This window comes from Melanotaenia boesemani, chromosome 23, assembly GCF_017639745.1.
Source record: "Melanotaenia boesemani isolate fMelBoe1 chromosome 23, fMelBoe1.pri, whole genome shotgun sequence".
Classification (NCBI taxonomy): Eukaryota; Metazoa; Chordata; class Actinopteri; order Atheriniformes; family Melanotaeniidae; genus Melanotaenia; species Melanotaenia boesemani.
Window position 1 is genome coordinate 22,260,801 of NC_055704.1, and position 17,282 is coordinate 22,278,082.

General features: G+C 40.0%; 1 protein-coding gene across 3 annotated transcripts in view; it reads left to right on the plus strand.

The window, feature by feature from the left end:
• iqsec3a (IQ motif and Sec7 domain ArfGEF 3a) overlaps window positions 1–17,282 on the plus strand; it is a 114,686-nt gene that overhangs the window by 13,431 nt on the left and 83,973 nt on the right. For all 3 annotated transcript variants that reach the window (XM_041976990.1, XM_041976992.1, XM_041976993.1), the window contains exon 2: window positions 8,490–8,570. In XM_041976990.1, the coding sequence (XP_041832924.1) occupies window positions 8,490–8,570 (81 nt within the window). The remainder of the gene's footprint in view (window positions 1–8,489; window positions 8,571–17,282) is intronic.

A 17,282-nucleotide genomic window follows, 5' to 3' on the forward strand; every position in this document is an offset into this window, starting at 1 on the left:
TGTAAAGCTTTCAGGAAAGCTGTTTCTCTTTTTAATTTTGACTCGCTGTGTGTATATGTGCAAAAAAAAAAAAAAAAAAAAATTACACAACAGGCTTTTCAGACAGAAAAATGAGGTGTGTATGTGTGAAAATTTTCTCTACTAATAATTCACAATGATTAACACACTATCCTCAGCACAGACATATGTGTGTCTTTGCATTGAATGTGAGTCTGTAAAACATGGAGATAAGCTAGTATTCAGAGCAACTTCCATTTAACCAAAGAGAAGCAGAGTATTGCAAAGTATTGCAAACATGTTTGAGCCTCTGTGATCCGAGTGCTTAAAAGACATGGCCAGGACATGGGCTGACTAGTGAAATGCTTGTGGTATAATAGCTGAACAAAATTCATATCAAGAACTGTGATGAGCTCTTCCCAGAGATCAGTTCCTTGTTTGCCATTTATCCTTTTTCTTAATTTGAGGTAACACGCAGAGCTGTTAGACTTTAAACCCCTTTTCTTATTTCTGTTAAATCTATCTCATTGGTATATGTGAATGTTTTTCCTTTCTTTGTCTAAATTTTAGGATTTATGGAGAACATAAAACACACAGAAATTACATAATGGCAGCTAACACAAATGTCTCTGTAAGCAAACAACCATGCAAGCCTCCACTATTGTCAATGTAATTTTTGCTCTAATAATAACTAATTTAATGGAAGAATTTTCTCATAGATATTGTTCTTTGAAGTGACTTAAATGAGACTGTCAAATACTGTGATATTATTCCAAGCTGGGAAGTGTATCCTTTCATTGGACACAGATCCTTTCCTGCTTTAAGTCACATCGAACTCCTGACACAGTAAAGCTGAAGTAGGAGTCTATTGACAAAACACAGACACCAAAAGTAAAACGCAAAATACAATGAAAGCATTGTGTGCATATTCAAGTTCCTCACATGGAAGAGCTTCTAAAAGCTTATAGGTTCTTTATCGTTGGTGTCAGCGAGCTGGAGCAAATGAAGGGGACTGAGTTGGTGGTGTGGAAGATCAGAAAGCAGGTCATGCAGGTTTTGTTTAATCTGTAACGCCTGCATTGATCAAACAGTGTACACTGCTCAAGGATCGCATGGTTGTTTATTTGTGTGTGTGAAACTCGAGGCAGGGATTTGTAGTCTTGCAAATTTTCTATTTCAAACATGTGGAGAACGATTCATGGCAATGTCTTGTAGAGGATATGTTGGCATAAGCCCAAACACAAGAATGAGCCGACTGCTGTCTCTGTGCCAGTGTGAGGAACAGAAAAAGATTAAACAGGAAATTAAAACTCTTAATGTCCTTATTTCAGTGCAACTTATGAATTGAATGAACAGATTCATGATACATAACATGATAGTTGACACTTCAGCTTATTCTGTCTCTTTGTAGTTATTTTGTTAAAGGTCTGCTCATAGAGCTATATCTGGCCATGAACCAAATGACCAAAAGCAGCTTGCAAGCTGTTTTTGGCTAGTTGGAGCAAACACAGCAAAATCAGTTTTAGACAAAAACTGTGAGAAGCATGCGATCAAAGTAAAAGAAGATGTTTAAGACGAATAAAAGGGCTTTTAAAGATAAAAAGGTAAATCCCTGTGTAACCCATTTTAGTCCCGTGAGGCTTTTCTCTCCAAATTTGGTGAAATCATTGACTCAAGGTCTTGACACAGTCTGACATGGGGAGGATAAATGCCAAATATCACTCTGTCTGTGCTCCGCCTACATGTGTGTCATCAGAATGGGGTACTAACCTCATCGAACATTTGCAAATATCCTCAGATTAAATGCTGTGACCAACAAACGCATTGAAGCTCATCTTTATGCAAATGTGAACCTGTCAACATATAAAGTCAAGCCTAGGGAGGGGCCTTTATGTTTGAGCAAAATAAGCATTTTTAAAGGAATTGTGCAAGACTGATGATGTGACCATTGCAAATTTTGGATTAGCTTTAGAGCAAAACCAAAATAGAAAAAAAAAAAGTTGAAAAAAAGGTTTGCTGAGTGAACTTTGCAACGTTTAGAGAGACTGACAGTTTTCCCCAATGCTAATGACTTAAAATCAGGAACAGGCACAAATATGCAAGAATAATATCTGTGTTTTTAATTCAAAAAGCCCATTAGTAATGCTGCAGAGCAAAGACAGTTAAGACATCAACTGTGTTATGATATAATTCTGCTTACAAATGAAGTTTAACTATGAATAAAAATGAAAACAGAAGTGAAATGAGCTGCTAAATATTTACAACCTATATTTGATAAGGGTGGAACAATACAATTCCATATCTTAACGACTGTTAAATCAGCATGTCTCATATTGATTATTGGCTCCTGAATCGAATAAATTCAAAATTGTATTTGTGATTTGTGATTATACATGGAGTTGATATATTTATTTGTGATGAAACCTGTGATTCACACCCCAAATATTTAATTTAAAATAGCAACAAAAAGCAACAAAACATTAAAGTCTACAAAAATTGAGAAATGTTTGATAAACACCTGGTGGTACATCAGACAGGTTATCCATCCATCCAATTTCTGCCGCTTATCCGGAGTCGGGTCGCGGGGGCAGCTGCCTAACCAGGGAAACCCAGACTTCCCTCTCCCCAGCCACATTCACCAGCTCATCCGGAGGGATCCCGAGGTGTTCCCAGGCCAGCCGAGAGATGTAGTATGTCCAGCGTGTTCTGGGTCTTCCCCGGGGCCTCTTTTCGGTGGGATGTGCCCGGAACACCTCACCAGGGAAGCTTCCAGGAGGCATCCTAACCAGATGCCCGAGCCACCTCATCTGGCTCCTCTCGATGCGGAGGAGCAGCAACTCTACTCTGAGCCCCTCCTGGATCACCAAGCTTCTCACCCTATCTCTAAGGGAGAGCACGGCCACCCTGCAGAGAAAACCCATTTCAGCCCCTTGTATTCGCGATCTTGTTCTTTCGGTCACTACCCACAGCTCGTGACCATAGGTGAGGGTGGTAACGTAGATTGACCGGTAAATCGAGAGCTTTGCCTTTTGGCTCAGCTCCTTCTTCACCACGACAGATCGATGCAGTGTCCGCATCACTGCAGATGCGGCACCGATCCGCTTGTCGATCTCCCGCTCCATCCTTCTCTCACTCGTGAACAAGACTTCGAGATACGTGAACTCCTCCACTTGGGGCAGGACCCTATTGCAGACCCTGAGAGAGCACTCCACCCTTTTCCGGCTGAGGACCATGGTCTCGGATTTGGAGGTGCTGATTCTCATCCCAGCCGCTTCACCCTCGGCAGTGAGAGCTGAAGATCACGGCCCGATGAAGTCAACAGAACCACATCATCTGCAAAGAGCAGAGACCCAATCCTGAGGTCCCCAAACCGGATACCCTCAACACCTCGGCTGTGCCTAGAAATTCTGTCCATAAAAGTTATTAACAGAATCGGTGACAAAGGTCAGCCTTGGCGGAGTCCAACCCACATTGGAAATGATTCTGATTTACTGCCGGCAATGCTGACCAAGCTCTGACACCGGTCGTACAGTGACCGGACAGCTCGTACAAGCGGGCCCGGCACGCCATACTCCCGGAGTACCCCCCACAGGAGTCCCAGGGGACATGGTCGAATGCCTTCTCCAAGTCCACAAAGCACATGTAAATTGGTTGAGCAAACTCCCATGCCCCCTTAAAGACCCTGAAGAGGGTGTAGAGCTGGTCCACTGTTCCATGACCGGGACGAAAACCACACTGCTCCTCCTCAATCCGAGGTTCGGCTATCCGATGGACCCTCCTCTCCAGCACCCCTGAATAGGCCTTACTGAGGAGGCTGAGGAGTTTAATCCCCCTGTAGTTGGAGCACACCCTCCGGTCCCCCTTTTTGAAGAAGGGAACCACCACCCCAATCAGCCAGTCCTGGGGAACTGTCCCCGATGTCCACGCGATGCTGCGGAGGCATGTCAGCCAAGACAGCCCTACAGCATACAGAGCCTTAAGGAACTCTGGACGGACCTCATTCACCCCCGGGGCCTTGCCACCTAGGAGCTTTTTAACCACCTCAGCGACCTCAGCCCCAGAGATGGGAGAGCCAGCACCAGCTACCCCAGACTCTGCTTTCTCATCAGAAGACGTGTTGGTGGGATTGAGAAGGTCTTCAAAGTATTTCCTCCACCTCCTCACAACGTCCTGAGTCGAGGTCAGCAACCCCCCATCCCCCCTGTACACAGTGTTGATGGAGCGCTGCTTTCCCCTCCTGAGCCGCCAGATGGACCATCATCTCCTCGAAGCCGTCCGGAAGTCATTCTCCATAGCCTCTCCAAACTCCTCCCATGCCTGAGTTTTTGCCTTAGTGACAACCAAAGCTGCTCTCCGCTTAGCCTGCCTCTGGAATCCCACAGGCCAAAAAGGCCCGACAGGACTCCTTCAGCTTGACGGCATCCCTTACTGCTGGTGTCAATAGAGGCACGGAGCACAGCCCACTTGGACTCAATGTCCCCTGCCATACCCGGGACATGGTTAAAGCTCTGCTGGAGAGGGGAGTTGAAACTCTTTCTGACAGGGGACTCTGCCAGACAATCCCAGCAGACACTTATTTCACACGCAGAGATTTTACTGAGTTTCTGATGTTCTCTGTACATTTTCAGCAAGGAAGTGAAACCACTCCAGCACAACTGACTTGGGTGTTTCCTTACCAACAAGGAGAATATACAGCCGTTATCTGTGTGAACAAGTGTCTCCACTGTTCTGACACTCATACTAATCTGTGTCCCCTCAGAGACTGAGTTCTTGTGTTCTTGTGTTCTCGACCTATTAAAAATGGCCACAGCGGTGTCATGGTTATTAAAGAGAGCACAATTAGAGGAGCTATTAACAACAGGAATTAATTTGCTTTTATAGCCCGCCTGTTATGTCTGCTATTGTTGCTTGAAAGTATGCAGCAATGTCTTTCACATGGTCTCCTATCTCACCTCCTTTTTTACATAGGGTAAATAACACAAGGAGATGCAATGTTATTATAAACATCTATGAGTGAGATGACTTGGCATCAACCTTGATGTTAGGAAAATTCCAAATCTGTTTTCCAAATCACACACCTTGTAATTGTGAGCAAGGTTCTTAGGAGGAGGAATTTTAAGAGCTCCTTAACTGAACTGGTTGCCATCAGGTCTCCTTATTGCTGTTCTTCCCCTTTATTCTGGTCCACAGACAGAACAGCAGATTGAAAAGATCGCATCTCCAGACAGCAGGAGTAATTGAGCAAATTGCTTTTTAGCACAACATACCCATCCTATAGGGTCCCAACACAAGGAGGATAGGGTGAGTGATGGAAAATCAGTGTAAACGGAACAGAAAGAAAGAGGAGTGGGGGTAGGTTGAGAAAGGGGTCATACTTATAGGTATAGATGGATGGCTGTTTGATATATAAGGCAACATCTAGGGGGGTAAACTGAGGGAGAAGAGGGAGAAAAGGGTGCTTTCTCACATACGCATAAAAATTTCATGCACCATGCTCTGTCTATTTCAGTACCATCTTCATCACCACAGAAGCCACTACTAAAATATCAGACTGTCTTCAAAAAGATGCTCCATTTCCTTAGTGGTTGAAGTGCTGCAAAGATTTCACTTGTTCTTATATCTATCACCTAAAATGTGAAATTGTAATGAACTGCTTCTAGTTTTGCAAGTTTTTATTGCATCTACTCAAAAGTCAGTTCATGGACAGTTACCAGCCTGACAAAACTGGGAGGTTGGAAGAGGTGTTTAAAGCTAGTCTGTCTGCATTTCAGCTGAAGTTAAGGATCTGTGGCGTTGACACACTCCAATCCAATCAAAACGTGCAACTCCTTTCTGAAATATGCATTCATTTTATTTTTCTTTCCATACAAGGGCTGTGCAATATATCAAAAATACCCAAAATATAATCTCTCCCATTGCTGAGAGCACTGTTGCCAACTTATCGACTTCACCAGTGTCACTATATTTAGCAAGTTTTTAGACCCCTTTAACATTTCTTTGTCAAAAAAAGTGACTAGTGACAAATCTAGTTATTGGAGATTTATGGAGAGTGTCGTGAAAGCACGTTTTCCTTCATACTCTTCTCAATGAGCAGCACTGCTGCTGTAGTTTCCAAAGCAGGTGCCACCATCCTTACTACCTTGCCATAGTACATGCACCGCTATCCCTCCTTGTTAAAGCAGAAGATCTTTAAACAAATTTATTGAAAATGAATTGTCTGTGAAAGAAGCTGCCGCAGACCTAATTCATGGTGATTCTATTTGCCTATGTATCTCTGCAGCTAAAGGAATCTATACCAGGATCAAAAGCAGTACACTGCACATAAATGTGGCCTTTTTCCTTTTTCTGCACTTGTTAATTTTCTCTTGTTATACTTATTTGAATTCTGTCACACAAAAAGCTCCAGAGGCACTTACTATTGCAAATATATAAATCCCCTGTAGACTTTACCAACAAATCCCACTTTATCAACAAAACACACTAGAACTCCTAGAAGAAACTTTTATCAGCCCTGACGATGTTTCCTGTGAGTTTCATGCAAGTATTCAAGCTGGATTCATAAATCTATTTGACTGCACCAGACTGTTGTGATTTGCTCGTTTCAACCTGGTTGACCTGTTCCTGGCATGCTGCATATTTATGAGCTCATTAGCATAATTAACGCCTTTTAAAACTTATAATGCAGGCTTTATGTGGCAGATGATGACTCTGTTTCTGCAGTGCAATACAAAGACCTTCGTACTGAACACAACATTTGGTTGGAGACTGGAAGCAATTAGAAAAATGTAATGGTGTAAATATTAATGCTGGCATATTTTAGTAGGGAGGGAAGAAAATGACTTTACTTAAAACTTGACTTGCATTTATGCCGTGTGGCAGCTTTGGCAACTACAAATTCGTGGAAATGTAAAAGATTACACATCCCAGCTACAAAACTTTGGCTTAAGATTTTCAGCTGGGCCATCATTCAGCTTTTATGGGGCAAATTTGGGCTTCTTTTGTCTTCTGATTACCAACCCCAATTTACTCTGGCACAGCATTTTCATGCTTTGGCAGTTATGAAAATCTCACTATAAATAGGCCCTGCAGCAGTGCTGAGCCTGAGCTGTCTCAGCAGCCTTAGACACTAAGGGAGGCAGGTGTGTAAACAGGAAAATTATCTGATGATGAGTTGAAAATAAAAACACTTAGACTCAACAACAAGTGGATAGCTTCAGCTGCATGGACTGTGACCTTGAAACAGATCTTGAAGTAAAACAGTGATAGGTACCACAGCAGGAAAACCAAAATAAACTAAACGTGGATATAAATAAATCTAAATCTGATGTATATTTAACCAAAAAGCTGGAATACATTAAAGTCTGACATACTAATTTGTGTTTCTTATGCAGAGATGATGGCTACATATTTGCGATTTTACCGTTTTAAATTACGACTAATCACGATGTAATTTTTCCATAAATGCGTGTAAAGCCCTCTGTTTACACTGAAAACTGTGGTAAATATACCATTTGGCAGTGATAACTAAAACAATAAGTCCTCAGTTTTAGACAAAATTAGACAAGCAGCTTCTGATTTGGCTGTCGACCATCAATTTGTGCTGACTGTAACTGTGACTACTGGTGTATGTTATCAGCTGTACCTTAATGGCTACAAAATCAGTTGAATTGTGCTTTCTTTGTTGGTTAATGTTTCTTGGTGACTCATAAAAGAAAATGAAAACCCTGTAAAATTGTGTTTCTTATGAGGGCAGAGCATCGCTGTGTGAGAGGAGAGGACCCGAATGCAAGCAGATGAAGAAAACCAATAACTTTTATTAGCCAAACTAAATGCTCTGCTGCAGCACGGCTGCTGCAACAGAAATCCAAAGCACAAGGAAGGGCGTAGCAGGTGGCTCAAAGTAAACTTATCATGCATACCATAACAAGACAGTAAAACAGAGATGCAGGACAAAACAAAAGAAACCCTCGAGTGTTAATGCTGAGGGATGAGAAGGCTAATGTTATACAGTAGGGTTAAACTTGGTTAAAACAAAGGCAGGAACCATAACTCACAGTACATGAAGAGTGGAAAAATAGGAAATTAAACAAAGAGACCAAGTATAAACCCATAGACCTGGAAACAGAACAGCTAACATAATTTAGCTCAAACAGTGGAATGTAACATATCTTCCAGTATTCAATAAAAGCAGATTATGATGAGGTTTACCTTAATCTTAATCTGAGATGGTTTAATATTGTCTATTTTAAAATTAAGCTAGAAGTACATACATAGTACTTCTAAATCTATCCAATACTTTGCATGTCCTTTAGTCCACAGATAAGTCTAATCACCGATGGGCAGATTGGGGGAGTAGTGAACACTCAATTCATTAAGACTCAAATAAATGATTTAATTCAAGCAGAAAACCACAATGTTTACGTCTCTTGTGACAGTCACGTGAACTCTTTTCTATTTTCTCTGTTTCTACCTTTTTTATTTTTTTTATGTAGAAACCAAACAGTGCTTCACCAGTTCTGCTGCCCGGCCCCGGAAGCCCCCGAAGGGGAGACCTCGACCGCTTGTGTCCCCAGGTAAGATGACCACCTCTAAGTAACATCTCCACAATTTATTTATTTTTTAAACTTTTGACTTATTTCAATTTCCTTCCTGTAAATTTCAATTGTCACCACTTTGCCAGTATTAATATTGGAACAGCAGAAGCTGCCCTTAGTCGACACAACGACCCCTGCAGTGGTGTCTACGTTGAAGTGGTTGTAAATGCTTCAGGATCTTCTAAAGTCACAGAATGAGTCACTCCGCACAGTTTTAAATCTGCTACAGCGGCTTGGGTTTTGAGTCTTGTCAAAGGCTATTGATATAAATACAAAGAAAAATGCCATTTCCCAGAAAGTGATCACGCAGATGGAAAACATGGCGCCAATTTTTACAGGCAAAATAGGATGATGATGATGATGCTTCTGTGTCAGATTTGCACATGCTTGTGATGAAGCTGATGCAGCCTGCTAATACTGCTATATAAATTCCAAATAGTCGTGTCAAGTCTGTAAAAGTTGGCTGACGTTGGTTTAGATGTGTGAATTCAAAACAAAAAAAAAAAAAACAGAACTAATAATTAGCTGCTGTAATGAGTGCATGTATGCATGAGCATTAACAAGCTTTCAGTAATTTTGAGGAATCAAGATAATGAATATTTAGTAACCTTTAACATTAAACCATGGGCAGGCTATGTACATAAACAAAAAGAAACAGCTGCGGCTCAGACGTGGTATTATCTTGCTCCCTTTTAGGCAGAATTGACAGCTTGTTTGCCTCCTGCTTTTATTCACAAAAGTGCATTTCACCACCAGGGTTTCACTGAAAATTATAGCATTCATCCAACCAATACACATCAATAGTAATTAAGCTGTTCCCCACCAAAAATGGTTTGTTTGTTGTGAGTTTCACTGGATTGCTGTGCTGCATTGTGTCAGCTTGGCAGAGACCAGCAGATAAGCAAATGGGTATTGATAGCAAATAGTAGCCTCCACAGAGCTGGATACTATAGGTGGCAGAAGGCTGTAGACCAACAACCGACAATGTAGTTGCACTTTAAACACCTCTAAAGTTGGCCACATGGATAGATGGAAGAGCAGAGATTTAGAGGAAAAAAGAAAACAGCAGAGCTTCATAGAGCCTTTTATCAGATGAAACTCAAAACCCTTGTCTACTAGATTATCTGATGTGACTAATTTATTAGTTTTCTTAAATATAACTCAAAGAACTCAGAGAGCGGAGACCTCTGCCAAACCACTGGATCACTCACCTAAGAAAAACCCCAAAAGGTCCAACAGCTCACACAGTTACCAACCCCATGTCAACACTCTTATGTATATTTCAAGCTAATATCACTACCTATTCCCATCATCAGGTTAGATGCCACATTCTATTTAGAACCCTTGACCTTGGAAACATTTCCTTAGACACCAAGATGAAGCAGATGGCTATAATAGTCTTGAAGTTACTGAATAAAATTATGGCAACAATCTGGGTTAGCTGTTAGTGTATTTAACATGTACCAATGATTCTGGGCATTATCTGTTTAGTTAGGGAGAATTTCGCCATTACAGCTTCTATCTCCCCATAGTAAAGAATCCTTAAAAAAAATTCCTGGATCCAGGTGATGATCTGGATCACTGCCAAAATGTAATCACTGGTTCCTTTATTCCATCTCTGACATTTCCTGAAAATTTAATCAATAACTTTTTGAGTTAAGTTGCTAGGTGGAGGTGACTAAACATCCTATTTGCAGTAATTAAAATTACTGAGGAGTGACTCATAATATCAAAGCTGGAGGGGAAATTGGCAAAGTAGACACAAAAATGATCAAAGTTCAGCAGCCAAAACTGTACTTCATATAAAGTGTGTGGGACTGTTTGGGTGTTATGTTTGCAAAAAGTGAACAGCAGAAAGTCCCTGCTAACTCATCAGGGGACTTTCAACTTTTTGAAACACCCTCCTGCCAACCTCTGAAGCAAACCACTTCAAAGCCGGACCCTCCGGGGGCCGAGGCAGAAAGCAGCTTGTGGTTTTTGTGTCTTTTTTTTTTTCTCTCTCGTTGTGTCCTATCTCTTTTATAAAGCTGTATTCTTGTTGTGGTTGGTTTCTGTACTTCCGCATTGTTGTCAGTAATTTGTTGATCATCTTCTCACGTGGCATCCCCACATCCCAGCAACATGACTCCACACGGCACCCGCACCTCATTGCATCCGTCATCACTCATACTCATGTCATTTGGGCTTGTCTCCACAAAAGTGGTCACATTGAGTTCAAAATGTGCAAATATTACCATGTGAGTAAAATTTACTTGTGTATGTAAAACTACCATAATGCATCAATGTGTGTATTGTAGGATCTTTCTCATGTTGAAAACTAGTGAGCCTTCTGTTGACACATGTAATGCATCTGTGTTCATGTGAAAAAAATACTGTTGCATGCTTTGGCTTGGCAGTCAGAACATAATGTAGCTCCCTGTCTATGTGTGTGTATGTTTAGGTGTGTGTGCGCGTGTGTGTGTATGCTTGCTTGCCAATGTGTTACTATGGTACACTTGGCATGCTGTAGATAAAAGATAATTTACATCTAGATAAACACGCAACACTGTGTTAAAGATCAGCAGGGATGAATGCATCACATCATATTTTCTGAACTGCAGGATTTATAGCCTGTGTTTCTTCACCTATTTATAGTTTGTTTAGCCATATATTGTTATATTTACACCTGTAAAGATTCAGAAACAGCCAATGCTGTTAAAATATACATACTTATTGATAATTATGAGCCAAAGAATTAACAATATCTTCCAAATGCTTCTGTTGATGTAAAAAAAAAACAAAAAAAAACATACCAAGTTGTCATTTCATAAGCTTCGACTATATCAAGTTACAAATTAAAATTTAAGCTAAATTCAGGATGATTATTCCTGATATTGGGCATGTGTAAATAACATTTCCACCCTTAAAATGTGTGTTTAACTGTCTGAGTTTAGACTCTAAGAAGAAGGGATGCAATGAATTCAAATCAAAGTGAGTGAATTTTGCTGTCTTGCACAACTGAGAAGTTTTGCACCACATATGACCTCATTATCATAAATAAAAAAAGAAAACCCGACTCCTCCTTATGCAGCGCTGCCACTTCAGTGTGGAATGATGCCTTGTTTTGCTCACTGAACCAGCCACAGCAAAGTGCAATCATTGATATTTCGTTTGCACTGCTGCTTCGGCTGACAGTAATTCAAGAGTCTGAGTCAAAGAAGTCGGCTCAGAAAAGGGCAGCTGCTTCAAATCAGAGTGCTGAGCTTCCTCCTGGTTTCAGTCCACACCTGAAAAGTTTCAACAGATTAGTTAGGAAGCAGGAAAATAACTGACATGGTGTATGTGGGATTATTTAAATGTGAAGAAAGTTGTGAGTTGAAAGGGCAGGCGCGAGGACTTTACCTTCACATATAATTAGGACCCTGAGGAGGCTGGAAACTCATTGTAGTCACTCATGTAAGGTCTCGAGAAAGCACCTCAAGGAATGTTTAGCGACTGTAGTGAATTTTTTATTGTGGGTCACAGTCACATCTATAATCACAGGTAAAGAGAGCTGAATGTGCAAGATGGTGGCATCCTTTCAATTAGTAGCGTACACCATCTTCTGCTGCAGTCTGCTACACTTGCACCCGGGACCTCTATTGTTATCTTTATAGCTCCATAGGGGACCTGAGGTTTAACTTTCCACTTTGCAGCAAAACTAAGAAGTGCTGTAGTCAACACACAGGACTCCAGAAACCCAATAAACTGAAAGAAAATGTTATTAGCTGAATATTTAAGTGTACAGAAAGGTGCAGCAGAAGAGTTATAAATGACCCGGCCCGTCGAAAAGACAGAGATTGAATTATTGCCTTTTATATATTTGCTGTGTGTTTTTATGTGCATGCAAAAATAAAGCCTCTTCAGTTGTTAAGCAATCAGTACAATGGTGGAACATCAGTGCCCCCATACTTGAGTGGCTTAATCTGAAATGTAACACAATAAAAGCCTTACAAGATTGCAGGCAAATGTTCACAAATCTGTGATGCAGCTTTGTGGGAACAAATTTTTTCCATCTGCAGAAACTGTAATGGAGGAGATTTCTGGTCAACTGCATTATTTAAGTCTTGTTTCTACCACTGAATCAACGCGAGTAGAGCTACTTCCTTAGTTAATTAGAAGAAATAGCCAATAAAATGTTGGCTGGGTTCGCAATAACAGAATTAGGTGTTCTTAGAGCACAACGCAGCCTGAGGAAAAAGTCTAAATGGAAATCATAGACTCAATATTTCAAATATTTTTATACTTACTGATGAGTTAAGAAGTAAAAAAGGGACTAAAACGTTAAGGCTTTGTTTGCCTTACACTACAAACACTTAAGATGACACAGTATTAGGTAAGTTTCCTGTAACACAAAGATAAATAGTCTAACAGCATCACACACTCTCTCAAACAAAATATCATGCAGACTTTGAGATATGAACCAGCCCTGTTTAATTTGTTGTTCTCAGTGCGTTTCCATGTTCTCCATGACTACTAACAACTGGTTTGACAGTGCAGACCTTTCACAGGACAGATTGCCAGAGAGTCTATGAAACATGTAGACTGATTTCACAGTAACAAAAACTTACTGAAATTCTGATATGATCTTGGAAAGAAACACAAAACAAAACAAAGACATTGAGCACCATAAATTTAATCTACAATGTCAAACCAGCTCCTTCAACAGAAAATATATTCAGCTTACAAAATGTTTATTTTTGATTGATTTAAAGGATCTTCAATAAATAAGGGACCATTTCTGGGATGACGCTGCAGACAGAGGAGTTATAACACCACATTGTCTTTAATAAGAAACATTTCTCCTCCAGTAAGTGCCAACACATGTTGTAATTAGTCACAAGTTGCATGCTACTTTGTCATCCTTATAAATAAATTCTACTCAGCTTAAAACAGAAAGACTGGCCCAATATTTTGTGTCTGCAATGCTTTCTAGCATGTTTTGAGATAAAATGGCATACCTCATGTAAAAAGATCAGTGAGTCACTCTGAGACTATAATAAAAGAGCTTAAATGATCGTAAACACAAACTATTTTGGTCTCAGAGTTAAATATAAACCAACCAGTCAGCCTTTGGCTGGTGACGGAAGGATTTTTGGCATGATGCTTGATTCAGTCTCTGATCTAGCAGCTTGCATTTCCCCTCAACCAGCTTACAGAAAGACTGACACATTGCAAACCATCTAAAGCCCCTTTAAATTAGTTCTCCTGCGGGGCTCCTGACAAATGACTTGCACTCACATTTACACACCAGCTCTTTAATTAGCTACCCCATGCTAATTAGCTCACACAATCTGCCATTTAGCATGTCAGAGGAGAATTAGGTAGCAACTTGTATCGTAATGTACTAATAATGAAATTTCCTTTTTGTTTTTGTTGATCTTGTCAAGGTAATCATTTAAAAGACAATACTATGTTTTACTAATAAATTTCAACCTGCCTAATTTAGCTTAGCTTAGTGGTTAGCTGCTACGTCATATGTAAAAAAAAAAAAAGTTTACAACCTTTTACGATAAACCATAAAATATGCTAAAATAACACCTGGTGAGTCATTTGACCTGAGTGAAATGTTAAAAGAAGGACAATGGATTTGAGAACCTGCCAGATCAAGTTTATTGTCCTTCATCATAAATACAAGTAAAAACTAAAAGACCTTGAGAGAATCAAGTGCAAAGAAATCATCTCTGGACATTTTTCTGTGGGACACTTCCCCTCAACACCTTTTTCTCTATTTAATGACTGGAATAAATAACATGCTATTTTAATTGTTGAGAGTCGTGCTGTTGGTTAAATGGAAAGGAGAATGAAGGACACAGCTGGAACAGACACATAAGGGCTCTTTGTGGGGGAGGACCACAGGTCCCATGATGCATTGAGGCTGTTAGAAGAGGACATTCAGGGTCACGTTAGAAAAGCATGCTTTTTTGGTCATTTTGGACTTGCCTCTGAGGTATGCAGCACCCACAAACACTGATCAGGGTCAGACTTGTCAAAGTGCAAGATCACTGCTGGTTTTGTCCTCACGCCAGCAGATGCCCAGCATTAGTCTCGCCTGTGCAGCTGCAAATTAAATTTCACAGGTGGATTCCTCAGTCAGCTTCCTTCACCTCTTTACACCATAATTTAATATCTGTCCTCACATCCCTATGTCTTTGTATCTCTCTGAGCTGTGGTTTGGCCATCATGCTGCCTCATCTGAAGAAAGTGACCTTGGTTTCTTGTTGTGTTGTCATGGGAACAGACGACACAGCAGAAACATACAGCATAAGATCCAGATATAGCGTGAGATAGGGATGCCTGAGATTTCACATGTTTGTTTTCCTTTTATCTACCCCATTGCAAAAACTACAGAGGCATCACAAAGCCCTGTGTTTTATTTCTATCATCTTCCTATTCGCTTAAAGGGTTTGCCTTCTAGCCAATCGGAAGAGCACAATCAGTGTCATTATCCTTTGGGGACCATCCATTCAGTTGTTGGTTTTTGTTCTAGCTTGTTCATCTTTAAACACATCCTCTGGGACACGAGTATCCTAAATTCACTTGAAAATTGAAAAAAAAGCACTGAGGATGAATGAAAGGAGCTTTAAAGTGTGTGAGCGTTTGGAGTAATTTCTAATTAAAGTGATGCACCGACTAATTTATTTCCACCCTAAGGCCTGCTTTATGCAAGAACGGCAACACAGAGCAGCGACACCAGATCTGCACATGCTCAGCTGCATGATCAGACATCACTCATTGCTTTGCAGTGTGTTTGTTCATAATGCATGTGTACTGTTATAGCTCAGGACATATATACTTAAAGAAAACCATGAGGTATATTCCTGCACGTGAGCCACAACTCTGAGAGTTTCTCCCTCTGATGTGCTGCTTATCCCAGCTTTGTGAAACAGAGGGTTTTACTGCTAAGCAGAATTAATGAGAGCACATTTTGATGAAGCTGCACCATCTGTGGTAGAGCATTTGTAATGTGTGCACCTTTTAAATGTTTGAGCATTTCAGTGGTTACAATTAAAAGTTTTTTTTTTAATCTGAAATAGATGGATCTGCACCTTAAATCTTCTTTAAATTTAATCTTAATTACTTTGAAAGGAAGAACATTGATGCTAACATTATAGATTGTCTGCAGGCTAAAGTTTATGCCCAGTTTTAGTCACAAGTGTTTAATTCAAACGGTCAAAGCTGTTATAAAATTGAACAAAATGAAAAGTGCTTTATGAATCAAAGAGTGAAATATCATTCATATAATTGTTTTATTATTATAACTGAGGTGAAGTTATTTGATATATCCTGTGTTTCTTAAAGCTTGTCATCAAATCTAGAAAATTACTTTAAAATGTCCTTTGTTTGAGATTTAAAGATTTCATTTGTTACTTCACACTGCCCAGCAAAGATGCTGTAGTGCCTTTTTCATTCTTCATATTCATTGCTTTTAAGCTCTACCCAGCTAGTGAGTAGGAAATTTGTATCAAATTGGAGTTATTTTGATTTTGCATGTGTCTCTAAGGTGTTTCCCTTTAAATATGTTTTTTTTTTATTCTCTAAGCTTAGAACTGCAGGACTACATTACAGAACCATTAAAACATGCCTTAGACACCTAAACCAGTAAATGCAGCATGAGTATTATTACTCTCCTACTTTATGACTTTGCAGATAGTTTTTCTGTTTTAAATCATAAATCCAGAATTCATTTTAGATTCTCTGTTGAAATAGACTGTAAAAAAAATCATGAAAGATTTAATGTCTGCAGTTTTCTGATCACGTTCTATCCCGCTGCCATATAGACAACATGTTAAATAATGGTTTTCGTCATTCCTGCAAAGCAGCTCACTTGTCCCTGGAGGCACAGCTATTGCACATTCATGATACTCTGTAAAATATGCAGCAGTATGGCTTATTATGCAGGAATAAGATTCCCTGCTGACAGTTAGTGCACGAGCCAAACAATGAATATACATTTTTATTTTTTCCTACACTTTTTAGAGAAAAATTAGGAGATTCTGATGCTCTTTGTTCTCAGTCTGAATGCAGATCTGTGCACCTCCAATTAATCTTGTTTTCTGGTTACCACCGGCCTGTATGATTTCAGATAATAAAGGTTTTGAATACAGTGAAAGTAATACTTAAAGATACACACTACATGCAATAGCAATGCTCTCCTGTATCCCTCTTGTTTCTTTTTCTTGCCATTTTAATGGTTTGCCATCTTAATAGTCTTCATCATCTCAGGGGTCCTGGAGTACCCATAGCCCCATTCAGCAGCCTGGTCAGTAGTCCATCCCCTGCCTGAATGTGCAGCAATAAAAAGTCCCATGTGTGTAAGCGAGTATTGGCAAATGCAAGAGACAAAGAAATGCAAAGGAAAAGACAAAACATAATGTTCAAGGATGAGTATCCATTCTATTTATGTAGCTGACCTGCTATTTAAACTGCCTGCAGCTCTCCTAGTACACAAATGATCTCCATTCTGAGACAGAAATGGCTGCTACCAAAGACCAGAAACTCTAGCAGTCAGAGACATCCATCTGTCCACATGGCTGCACATTTTGTCCTGACCTTTTTTGCTTTTGGCCATTTGCCCATATTTTCACCCTCCATCAACTTAGCCATTGCTCTTCCTATGAAACTGTAAAGAACAGCATTTTTTACAGTTTGAATTCAATAAATTCACTTTCA